The sequence below is a fragment of the Cervus canadensis genome, chromosome 5 (assembly GCF_019320065.1).
Source record: "Cervus canadensis isolate Bull #8, Minnesota chromosome 5, ASM1932006v1, whole genome shotgun sequence".
NCBI lineage: Eukaryota > Metazoa > Chordata > Mammalia > Artiodactyla > Cervidae > Cervus > Cervus canadensis.
This window is the reverse complement of record NC_057390.1, coordinates 4505828-4519007: the sequence shown is the minus strand read 5'-3', so window position 1 is coordinate 4519007 and position 13180 is coordinate 4505828. Positions and strand designations below refer to the sequence as shown.

At 41.7% G+C, this 13180-nt stretch overlaps 1 protein-coding gene across 10 annotated transcripts in view; it reads left to right on the top strand.

Annotated features, from left to right (window-relative positions):
• REV1 (REV1 DNA directed polymerase) overlaps window positions 1-13180 on the top strand; it is an 86980-nt gene that overhangs the window by 31192 nt on the left and 42608 nt on the right. For all 10 annotated transcript variants that reach the window (XR_006269347.1, XM_043467921.1, XM_043467920.1 and 7 more), the window contains one exon: window positions 5926-6094. Coding sequence is in view for 9 of the 10 variants with exons in the window: in XM_043467921.1 (XP_043323856.1) it covers window positions 5926-6094 (169 nt within the window). In the remaining variant the exon portion in view is untranslated. The remainder of the gene's footprint in view (window positions 1-5925; window positions 6095-13180) is intronic.

Sequence of the window (13180 nt, the reverse complement as noted above, 5' to 3'; positions counted from 1 at the left end):
GGTTTTTTATTTATTATTTTTGGCTGTGCTAGGCCTTTTGTTGCTTTCTTTTGGCACAGGCTTTCTCTGGTAGTGGCGAGCTGGGTCTGCCCTTTGTTGGAGGGCACAGGCTTTTCATTGCAGTGACTTCTCTTGCTGTGGAGTGCAGGCTCTAGGCGTGTGGGCTTTGGTAGTTACGGCCCACGGGCTCAGTAGGTGTAGCTCGAGGGCCCTAGAGCGTGCAGGCTCCAGCAGTTGGGGCACACGGGCTCACTCGCTCCGTGGCATGTGCAGTCTTCCCAGACCAGGGATTGAACCCATGTCCTTTGCATTGGCAGGTGGATTCCTACCCACTGCGCCACCAGGGAAATCCCCACATGTGTTTTTTATTGACCCTTTTCCCCCACTAATTTTTTCTGTTCTATCACTACACAATCAACATTTAAATAGTGTACCTTGATGTTTTTGGTCTTCATTTGATGCAAGTGCATTTTTTGTACCTTACGTTGGTTTCTGTTCTTTTCATTAGCATGTGACGTTTAAAGCATTCCCAGTACCTCCATAAATAAAACCTGCACAGAAGTCATGATTATCCAAATTATCCAGAACATGCTTGTTGTTTTGGTTTTGGTAAGAATAACATTGCAGTGACATTAATAACCTTGCAAAGAACATGTATGCCAAGACTGTTGTTGAATTCCAATCTTGGAATCACCAGTAGTGAGGATTAAGTGAGATAGAGTGTGGAAGTACATGACTGACTAGGTGTTGCATTACTGTGAATTCTCTTTCCTCAGTTCTTTTTATCTGCTTATGACTATAAAACAGGAAATGACAGTTTCATTTCGTTCAGCAGAGAGGTGGTGTGTTTTAATCAAATTTATATATATATATATATGTTGGTGCTACTAGAATGGACACATGTTAAGTGTCTGCTGACTATAGGAAAGAAAAAATAATATTTTCAAGTTTAATTCTTACTGTGATCATGTGTAAAAACGTTCCCTTGTTATTTTGTGCAGGAATTATGTATTGGGGCTTCCCAGGTCGCTCAGTGGTGAAAGAATCCACCTGCCAATGCAGGAGACACAGGTTCAGTCCCTGGTTGGGAAGATCCCCTGCAGGAGGAAACGGCAACCCACTCCAGTATTCTTGCCTGAGAATCCCGTGGACAGAGGAGCCTGGCAGGCTACAGTCCCTGGGGTCACAAAGAGTTGGACATGACTTAGCAACTTAACATGCATGAAATCATGTATTGAGAGCACATACTCTGTTTCAGGATATGCCAAGTATTGTGTAAATTGCTGTTCAGACATTTTGTTAAATATAATGGCTTAGGGAAACTGTCAACTGATCTTAAATTTCTATATCAAATATTTAGAATTATTGCTAGTAAAAGTCGTGAAATTCCACATGATTGCCCAGTTGCTTTGTTAAGAGGTTTCCTGAGCATATTGCTCATATATCGTGGTAGCTTTTGCCGACCACTGCCTTTCCTCATAGTGAAGCTGCAGTTGAAAAGAATAGATTACACTTTTCAAATCTGTCTTTGATCTTCTGGCTGGTACTTCGTTTTAATCGTTTCTTTTTTTGTTTTTTAAGAGATTCTTTTATTTATTTACTTTTTGGCTCTCTGGGTCTTTGCTGCTGCCTGGGCTTTTCTCTCGCTGTGGAGAGTGGGGCCTGCGCTCTCGCTGCTCTCAAGGGCTTCTCATTGCTGTGGCTTCCCTTGGGTGGGGCACGGGCTCTAGGGCTCATGGGGTTTGGTAGCTGTGGCTCCCGGGCTTTAGAGCACGGGCTCAGTCATTGGGGTGCACGGACTCAGTTGTTCCTCCGAATGTGGAATCTTCCAGACCGGGGGTCCAACCCATGTCTCCTCTACTGGCAGGTGGGTTCTGCAACCACTGAGCCACCGGGGAAGCCCTACTGGCTGATATTTTAGTGGGCAGTTTGGGAGTTGATGTTGGCAGTTCAGGGTGTGTGATGGTACACATATAAGCACACTTAAATATGTAATGAATACATGTATAGTAATGATAATGGTGATAATATTGCTTATTGAGGGAATAATATCAGTGAAGACCCCTTGAATCTTTGATCCCGTTAACAAATACTATTTACATGCAATAGTATCAGATGTAGAACTTCCTTTATAGAGTACAAACTAAATGAAGCAGGAGTCTGGAAAAAAAAGTATCATAAAAGATGGTTTATTTTAACCAGGTCGTTACTTTTTTCTTTTTGGTTGTAGAATTGACTTTGTAATACTGATTTTTGTTTTCCATGGTGGTGTTTGATGTAATGGAATCTACTTGTAACGGAATGTGAGGCAGTGATAGAGAATTTGTCCAAAAGCTAAATAAATTCCTTATGTTTTAAATCTGAAAGGAATACTAGAGATCATTTGTTCCATTTATCCCATTTGACCTTCATCACACTGAACCACAGATGGTGGGAAGCCTGTGTGGGGTTCACCAGCTAGTTCTCACAGCCGGGCTAGCACTCAGGACTTCCACTTCCTGCACTATTTGCCCTGTACCACATTCTGTTGCCACAAGTAGAGACCTTGCTTGCTTTTAAGTACTTTCTGTTGTGTGACTTTAAACTTCTTCAGTTTTGTACTTGTTAAGTGTATAAGACATTGTAGTTTATTCGATAGGCAGGATATGAGTTGTTGACCTACTTTTTCTGATGTCCCGCTAATTTATATGTATTTTTTCCATCATTTACATTATTCTGCTTTCTGTTCCTTTACCTGTAAAATTGGGCATAGTGTGACCTGCTTTGCTTTTAGTCTCCAGATTTTGTTTGCTGGAGATAATGGTTTTAGTGCCTAGAATTGTATGATAACTTTGTAAGGGATCTTAACTATCATCCAGTCTCACCTCTGATATTGATTCTTCTAGACTGAGAGCATGGTGTGTCTTCCCATCATTTCTGTCATCTTCAGTTTCTTTCATCAGCGTCTTACAGTTTTCTGAGTACAGGTCGTCTTTCTCCTTAGGTAGGTTTATTCCTAGGTATTTTATTCTTTCTGATGAGATGGTAAATGGGGTTGTTAATCTCTGTTGCTGATGTTTTGTTCCTAGTGTACAGAGATGCAGTGGATCTCCATTATACTGATTTTGTGATCTGCTTTACCGAAGTCACTGATGAGCTCTGCTGGCTTTCTGGTAGCATCCTAATTGTGTCCTGTCACCTGCAGATAGTGACAGTTTTACTTTTCCAGGTTGGGTCCCTTCTGTTCCTTTTTCTTTTCTGATTGCTGTGGCGAAGACTTCCAAGACTATATTGAATAAAAGTGGTTAGAGTGGGCATCCTTGTCTTGTTCCTAATCTCAGAGGAAATGCCTTCAGCTTTTCTCCATTGAATATGGTGTTAGCTCTGGGTTTGTCATACACAGTCTTTATTATGTTGAGCTGTGTTCCCTTTGTGCCCACTTTGTGAAGAGTTTTTAATAATAAATGGATGTTGAATTTTCTTAAAATTTTTTTCTTCATCTATTGATACTTATCATATGGTTTTTATGCTTCAGCTTGTTGATGACTGAGTTTTGAATGTTGAAAAATTCTTGCATCCCTGGGATAAATCCCACTCGATCATGTTGTGTGATCTTTTTAATGTATTGTTTGAGTTGGTTTGCTAGTACTTTGTTGGGGGTTTTTGCATCTGTGCTCATCAGTGATACCAGCCTGTAATTTTCTTTTTTTGTGATGCCTTTGGCTGGTTTTGTTATCAGGATGATGGTGGCCTCATAAAAGGAGTTGAGAAGTGTTCCTTCCTTCAGAAGGACAGGTGCTAGCTCTTCCCGGTGGCTTGGTAGGATCCCCTCTGAGGCCGTCTGGCCCTGGGTCTTGCTTGTCGGGTGTCTGGCCGCTGCTGCGTGGGCTCTGTCCCAGCACAGCGAGTGGGGCTGCTCTCCCCTTGTGGCCGCGGGCGTCGACTGCAGTGGCTTCTCCCGGCAGAGCGCGGGCTCCAGGCGTGCGGGCTCCCTGCTTGTGGCTCCCGGCTCAGGTGCTCCTCGGCACGCGGGCTCACAGTGTCCCCTCTCTGCAAGGCGATTCTTAGCCACTGGACCGCCAGAGAAGCCTTTCTTGGGAGTTTCTAAATTACTGATTCAATTTCAGTACTAGTAATTGGTCGGTTCATGTTTTCTGTTTCTTCCTGGTTCAGTCTTGGGAGATTATTCCTGTCTGAGAATTTGTCCATTTCTTCTAGGTTGTCCATTTTATTCATGTATAGCTGCTCACAGTAGTCTCTTAGGAGTCTTTGTATTTCCATGGTGTCCATTTTAACTTTTTTCATTTCTGATATTATTTGTCTTTATGATTTTTTTCTTTCTACTAACTGAGTTCTGTTTGTTCATCTTTCTCTAGTTACTTTAGGTGTAAGGTTAGGTTGTTCATGATAAAAACCCTTACCAAAACTCCTGTTAAGGGAACATGTTTCTTCTTCTAAAGACCCAAACTCACCGAATTAGTTATTCTAATAAAGGTACTCATTTAAGTGCTTGGATTTGTATTATTTGTGCTTAAAGACAGTCTATTGCTTGAATAACCAAGAAGATACGCAAGCTTCCTGTGGATATCACCCCCGCCCCCACCCCGCCAATAGCTACTGCTGTGGGAGGTGTGATGCAGAGTCTTCCTTGTGGCTCAGCTGGTAGAGAATCCACCTGCTATGCGGGAGACCCGGGTTGGATCCCTGGGTTGGAAAGATCCCCTGGAGAAGGGAAGGGCTACCCACTCCAATATTCTGGCCAGGAGAATTGCAAGGACTGTATAGTCCATACGGTCGCAAAGAGTCAGACATGACTGAGTGACTTTCACTTTCCTTTCCTTTTCTTAGGATAAAAATTAAAAGAAATAGAAGAGCTATTGAAAATAATTAGTTTAATGTGATACTAGTAATGCCAGTCATAACATAACTTTTGTGAGTCAGACATTTTTATGGGAAAGCATAAACCACATTGATTCATATTTATTTTTTTGCAGTTTTACTAAGAATGAAATAATTTGAAACAGAATTGGGGATAAAACAGTGCTTCTTGGTTGGCAGTTCCTTTTTTTTATTTGGTTTGGTTTATTTTTTGGCTTTGATGCAAGTTCATATTAGGAAACCAAATAGGATTATTTTAACTTTTCTTATATTTTCTTAAATAAAACTTTAGATAGCTTCATAGGAGTAAAGTCTTAAGCCCTACAGTAAGTCTGCTTATAGTAAGTATTTTTAAGCATAACAAAAATATCACGGTCATATAGCTGTGGTAAAAATCCTCACCGTTTCATAATACTGCACTGTTGTCAGTATCAGATTCATTACTTGAGGAGCCTGTCTGCTCTTTAGGCGTCTCTTGTCAGTAGATGTTTTTGGTTTTGCTTTTCTAAGATTTTTTTTTATGTGGATGAGTTTTTAAAAAATAGTTCATTTTGGTTGCATTGGGTCTTTGTTGGCGCATGGCCTTTTCTCTCGTTGCAGTGAACGGGAGCTCCTCTGTAGTTGTGGTGCACAGATTCTCTTTGTGGTGACTTCTCTTGAGCACAGAGTCCAGGGTGAGCGGACTTCGGTAGTTGCGGCTTCTGGGCTCTAGAGCGCAGACTTAGTAGTTGTGGCACATGGGCTTAGTTGCTGTGTGGCATATGGGATCACCCCAAACCAGGGATTGAACCCAAGTCTGCTGCACTGGCTGGGGGGTTCTTTATCACTGAGCCACCAAGGAAGCCTGGCAGTGCATGTTCTTGTGTTGGTTGACTATTAGTAGCCAGGAGAATCAGAATTCAAGCTGTGCTGAATAATGCAAAATAGCTCTATCACAGCACAGCCAAGGAGAAGGTGAACCAGTGATGTGTTCTTTAAATCATCCAGTTGAAGGGATTGTTCAGCCAGTGCTCTACTTATACTTTCTTAGGTATAAAACTTTCAGCATGTTTTATTATTAATTTTCAGACCCATCTGCTGAGGAATTGAGAAAGCTAATGATGTTGCATGGAGGCCAGTATCACGTGTATTATTCCAGATCCAAAACAACACACATCATTGCCACAAATCTTCCTAATGCCAAAATCAAAGAGTTAAAGGGAGAAAAAGTAATTCGACCAGAATGGATTGTGGAAAGGTAAGTTTAATTTTTAATTAAAGCGTTTTTAGAAATTGGAATGCTTATTTGTATTATAAACCCTTACCTAACCTGCGGTGCCTTTTAACTTAAGGGTGAAGAGTAATCAATGTCTTAAACAACACGGCTCTGCTCCTTGGGTGGCTCAGTGGTAAAGAACTCGCCTGCCAATGCAGGAGACACAGGTTCGATCCCTGGGTCAGGTCAATCCCCTGGAGAAGGAAATGGCAACCCAGTTTAGTATTCTTTCCTGGGGAATCCCATGGACAGAGGAGCCTGGTGGGCTCCAGTCCCTGGGGTTGCAGAAGAGCTGAACATGACTTAGCAACTAAACAACAACTGTACTCCTTAGCCTTGCATGGCAGTTCAGGTGCCTGTGGCCTGAGGTCAGTGTTCCTGCATCCTCAGCTCCCAGAGCTCAGGGAAGACGACTCAAGGAAGAGCAGGAGACAGTGACGGAAGGGCTTGACGAAGCATGTTACTCATTCAGCAAATGTTCGTGCACCTGTTATCAGTAGGCAGTGTTCTTTGTACTTGGGAAATACATCATTGAGCAAAACAGAGTACCTCCCCTACTTCTTGGAGCTTACATTCTACTGGGGGAAATAGATAATAAACAATATGTGAGTAAGTTTATATCATATTTTAAAATTTAGTACATGCTAAGGGGGAAAAGATGAGGATAATGTGGACCTGAAGTTCTTAGAGAGGGGAGCAGTTTGCAGTATTATTAATAACCTATTTTTCAGTTGTTGCAGTTCCTTGACTGTTGTTTGGAATTGGTGTGTTGTAAATCAGTGGTGGCCATTCTTAGTAACTTCCTAACATAAAATACATCATCTGAAATTTGAGGATGAGCTAGAACTTAAGTGATTCACATGTAATTTATGAGTGATTGAAAGTTAAAAGTGAAAGTATTAAAGTCATAATTTTATGCATGAATGGATTGTAATCAGTATGTGAGAGAATGGTCAGATTATATAGTGGAGTGTTAATGACACAAACTTAGAAATTATTTTAAGTCAACTGCCAAAGCTTTTCTTACCCCAAATTTCATTAATTCTGACACCATAAACTAATTTGTTTGGTAGATTTAGACTTGTTCAGGTCTTCTGTATCGCAGATCCAGCAGCATAGATTCACACGAGGCAGTATGTGGAAAGGCTGTGTTGGGCTCTGGAAACAGACCTGGGTTCATGTGCCAGCTCAGCTCTTCAGGGCCCCTGCATCTTGGATGGTAACAGGAGCGGGGGTGTCGCCATTCTGAACCTTGTCTCCTCATTTGTAGAAGATCACTGTCTACCTGTTAGGGTTATGTGAAAACTAGAAATAATTCATGCAAACTGCCTAGCACAATGCTTCACATATTACAGAGGCATAATACGGAAGAAGCTGCTGCTGCTATGCTATTTTATTTTTACTCTATAAACATGACCAAGTATTAGAAAAATGAATTCCAGAAGCTCAAAGGTACATTTAGGGAAAAAGTGCATTTGGCTTCCAGAAAGCCAAATTATTTATATAAACTGGGGGTTTTTTAATTTAAGTCTTGGTGTATTGAGTTGAAGACTCATCCCTGGAACATGTTTGTGCTGTGTTCCGAGGACCCAGTCACTGTTCATTATATAGGATTTATCCACATGGGTTTTAGTGGTGTGTCTTCTTAAAAAGGAATTGTGAAATTTTTTTATAAGAGGTTAGTTTTATTTCAGAGTTCCACTGTGTGTGGGCACTTATACACAGTCATTTCATTGTTCTGGGGCTGGAATTTTGATCTGGGGGTGTTAGTTTGGCTTTGGGAGGAATAGGGGAGATTGTGGATGATAGGAAAGGGAGGTGAAGAGGGCCCTGGCTGGGTGTAAGTTGACGTGTTTAGAAAATGGTGGACTTCATGACAGCTCTTTCTTTATAATGACTCTTTTTTGCTGAATGCAGCTAGATGGGTAATTCAATAATAAATGCAGCTGAGGCAGTTACAAGTTATAAAATACACCTTCAGACCTAATGATCTGTTTTTAAATAACTGAAGTGACTATGGAATCATGATTATGTGGTGTATTTGCTTTATGTGGTAGATGAGAAGGCAGGACAGATAAGGTTAACTGATTTGCCCAAGTGACAGAATTCAGAATCCAGATTCCTGACTCATCATTGGGTCTGCTCTTTGCCATTTAATTAAGTCGTTATAGGAGAACTGGCTCGCTCATCTCTATAGAAATGGATCAGTCGGCGCTGTGCCCTAATAGATGACATAAATGCCCGGTGGCTGTAATGTCATAAGCATGGGCTTCTCCAGGGTAAATCAGAGCTGTTTGCTTCCACACTCTTAATCCCAGCCTTGTTCATCTCTTGTCCTCTGCAGTGCTTTAATGAGAGTTTATTATACTTAAAAATTTGAACATTATATTAGCTATTTAAAGGGTGATATATGGTATTCTCTTCTATAATTGGTTTTCCTGTTTTTGGTTTGAGCAGTTTAAAAAGTGACTAACACTTCTAAGTGTGCAGGTTGATTACTTTGATTCAAATTCCCTGGTGCCTGTGTAGGTGCCATTAAACCTGAGTTAATACAGGCATGATTACGAGGTCATGACTTCGAAGAGGCAGGGGAGTTCTTTAATGAGAAGCCTGTGTGCATTAGTTTAAGTTCTGAGTTATGTTACTGAAGGCTTTGCCTTGTGAATCTTATGGTTGTTTATGGTATAGTATGAGTTTGTGATTTTCACATTTTTGTTAATCCCTTTCTTCAGACAATTTGGTGTGGAAATTTGAAGTGTGAAGTAGTTACAGAAGCCGCTCTGGTCACCTCTCTGACTCATCAGGGCGCAGCACAGTAGAAACCATGGTTTTGTTCTCGTCGTCCACTTTGCATCAAGTCTCCATGGCGAGAGAGCCTGGTTCTCACGGGCTGGGCTGTGAGGAGAGAGGGTCCTGTTCATGCCAGCCCACAGGGTCTTCTCATGGGAGGAACTGGCTCCCAGGCAGCACGCCCTTCCTGAGCGTCACATGCTTGTGTGTCTGTCACGTAATTGTGATGCCATGAAGGCCTCGTGCTTCAGGTGGAATAAAACTGTTTCTAATTACACTCAACGTAATTATTAGAGTGCCTATTGAGATCAAATATAAGCTGACTGCAATTTTATCTCATGATTTCCCCCTTATGTTTCTGTGTCTTGCCTCAATTCTTAATAGAAAATATGCATGATTCTCATTTCTAGTCTAGATTTGCATTTTAAAAAAATTTTTTACCTTGAGTGTTTACTTTTTTCTCTCACTACACTACAGAATTCTTCTCAAATTATTTTTACTTGGCCAGCTACCCAGTACACACATTTCAGTCCCCCCCACCCCATGTTGTAGATAATATTTATAAGAAAATATATTCTTGGTTATCCCAAAGAAAGGCAATGCCAAAGAATGCTCAAACAACCGCACAGTTGCACTCATCTCACATGCTAATAAAGTAATACTTAAAATTCTCCAAGCCAGGCTTCAGCAATACGTGAAGGATGAAATTCCAGATGTTCAAGCTGGCCTTAGAAAAGGCAGAGGAACCAAAGATCAAATTGCCAACATCTGCTGGATCATTGAAAGGGCAAGAGAGTTCCAGAAAAACATCTACTTGTGCTTTATTGACTATGCCAAAGCCTTTGACTGTGTGGATCACAATAAACTGTGGAAACTTCTGAAAGAGATGGGAATACCAGACCACCTGACCTGCCTCTTGAGAAACCTGTATGCAGGTCAGGAAGCAACAGTTAGAACTGGACATGGAACAACAGACTGGTTCCAAATAGGAAAAGGAATACGTCAAGGCTGCATAATAACCTCAGATATGCAGATGACACCACCCTTTTGACAGAAAGTGAAGAACTAAAGAGCCTCTTGATGAAAGTGAAAGAGGAGAGTGAAAAGTTGGCTTAAAGCTCAACATTCAGAAAACTAAGATCATGGCATCTGGTCCCATCACTTCATGGGAAATAGATGGGGAAACAGTGGAAACAGTGGCTGACTTTATTTTTTTGGGCTCCAAAAGCACTGCAGATGGTGACTGCATCAATGAAATTAAAAGATGCTTACTCCCTGAAAGGAAAGTTAGGACCAACCTAGACAGCATATTAAAAAGCAGAGACATTACTTTGCCAACAAAGATCCGTCTAGTCAAGGCTATGGTTTTTCCACTGGTCATGTATGGATGTGAGAGTTGGACTATAAAGAAAGCTGAGCACTGAAGAAATGATGCTTTTGAACTGTGGTGTTGGAGAAGACTCGTGAGAGTCCCTTGGACTGCGTGGAGATCCAACCAGTCCGTCCTAAAGGAGATCAGTCCTGGGTGTTCATTGGAAGGACTGATGCTGAAGCTGAAACTCCAATACTTTGGCCACCTGAGGTGAAAAGCTGACTCATTGGAAAAGACTCTGCTGCTGGGAAAGATTGAGGGCAGAAGAAGAAGGGGACGACAGAGGATCAGGTGGTTGGATGGCATCATTGACTCGATAGACATGGGTTTGGGTGGACTCCGGGAGTTGGTGATGGACAGGGAGGCCTGGCATGCTGTGATTGATGGGGTCGCAAAGAGTCAGACACAGCTGAGCAACTGAACTGAACTGAACTGAAGGGAAAACCACCAGACCATTTTGGTATGACCTAAATCAAATCCCTTATGATAATACAGTGGAAGTGACATTAGATTCAAGGGATCTGATCTGATAGAGTGCCTGAGGAGCTATGGACAGAGGTTTGTGACATTGTACAGGAGGCAGGGATCAAGACTACCCCGAAGAAAAAGAAATGCAAAAAAGCAAAATGGCTGCCTGAGGAGGCCTTACAAATAACTGAGAAAAGAAGTGAAGTAAAAGGCAAAGGAGAAAAGGAAAGATACTCCCATTTGAATGCAGAATGGGAAAGACTAGAGATCTCCTCAAGAAAATTAGAGATACCAAGGGAACATTTCATGCAAGGATGGGCACAATAAAGGACAGAAATGATATGGACCTAACAGAAGCAGAAGATATTAAGAGGTGGCAAGAATACACAGAAGAACTATACAAAAAAGATCTTCATGACCCAGACAATCACGATGGTGTGATCACTCACCTAGAGCCAGACATCCTGGAATGTGAAGTCAAGTGGGCCTTAGGAAGCATCACTACGATCAAAGCTAGTGGAGGTGATGGAATTCCAGCTGAGTTATTTCAAATCCTAAAAGATGATGCTGTGAAAGTGCTGCACTCAGTATGCCAGCAAATTTGGAATACTCAGCAGTGGCCACAGGACTGGAAAAGTTCAGTTTTCATTCCAATACGGAGGAAAGGCAATGTCAGGGAATGCTCAAATTACTGTGCACAATTGCACTCATCTCACCTGCTAGTAAAGTAATGCTTAAAATTCTCCAAGCCAGGCTCCAACAGTATGTGAACTGTGAGCTTCCAGATGTTCAGGCTGGTCTTAGAAAAGGCAGAGGAACCAGAGATCAAATTGCCAACATCCGTTGGATCATTGAAAAAGCAAGAGAGTGGCAGAAAAACATCTACTTCTGCTTTATTGATTATGCCAAAGCCTTTTACTGTGTGGATCACAACAAACTGTGGAAAATTCTTCAACGGATGAGAATACCAGACCACCTGACCTACCTCCTGAGAAATCTGTATACAGGTCAGGAAGCAACAGTTAGAACTGGACATGGAACAACAGACTGGTTCCAAATAGGAAAAGGAGTACATCAAGGCTGCACATTGTCAGCCTGCTTATTTAACTTATATGCAGAGTACATCATGAGAAAAGCTGGGCTGGAGGAAGCACAAGCTGGAATCAAGATTGCCAGGAGAAATATCAGTAACCTCAGATATGCAGATGACACCACCCTTATGGCAGAAAGTGAAGAACTAAAGAGCCTCTTGATGAAAGTGAAAGAGGAGAGTGAAAAAGTTGGCTTAAAATTCAGCATTCATTAACTAAGATCATGGCATCCAGTCCAATCATTTCATGGCAAATATATAGAGAAACAGTGGAAACAGTGAGAGACTTTATATTTTTGGGCTCCAAAATCACTGCAGATGGTGACTGCAGCCATGAAGTTAAAACACACTCGCTCCTTGGAAGAAAAGCTATGACCAACCTAGACAGCACATTAAAAAACATAGACATTATTTTGCCAAAAAAAGGTCCATCTAGTCAAGGGTATGGTTTTTCCAGCGGTCATGTATGGATGTGAGAGTTGGACTATAAAGAAAGCTGAGCGCCGAAGAATTGATGCTTTTGAACTGTGGTGTTGGAGAAGACTCTTGAGAGTCCCTTGGACTGCAAGGAGATCCAACCAGTCCATCCTAAAGGAGATCAGTCCTGGGTGTTCATTGGAAGGACTGCTGCTGGAGCTGAAACTCCAGTACTTTGGCCATGTGATGTGAAAAGCTGACTCATTGGAAAAGACCATGCTGCTGGGGAACATTGAGGGCAGGAGGAGAAGGGGACGACAGAGGATGAGATGGCTGGATGGCATCACCGACTCGATGGACATGAGTTTGAGTAAACTCTGGGAGTTAGTGATGGACAGGGAGGCTTGGCGTGCTGCGATTCATGGGGTCGCAAAGAGTCGGACACGACTGAGCAACTGAACTGGACTGATATTCTTGGTTTTTAGGAGTTAAAGAATGACTGTGAATAGCTTAACTCTCAATATTTGTAGTGAAAAATAAAAAGCAGTTTGGGCCCTGTAGGATAAAGGACAACAAGTTATATATATATGTGTGTGTTCATACCTGTTATTTCCTTTTTTGAGCTTGTACGATCTTGGTGAGTGGTTGGAAAGCTTAGGTGATCAGGGAGGTGGGGACGGAGGAAATTTAATGTTGAATGAATGGAGAATTTTTGTTTAGTGGTAGAATATAAGGCAAAAACAGTTCTGTTTTTCCTTAGCACATAATTCACTCCTTTCTTGCCTTAAATTTACTTTTGAATGAGGAAGAAGACAGATGCCTGAATTGGATGGGCAGATGAATATACAGTGTTAGGGGTTTTCTAATAGAGAATGACTGGGATGTTGACTGGAACCGTATGACATTTGATGAGCAGAATTGCATTTCTAAA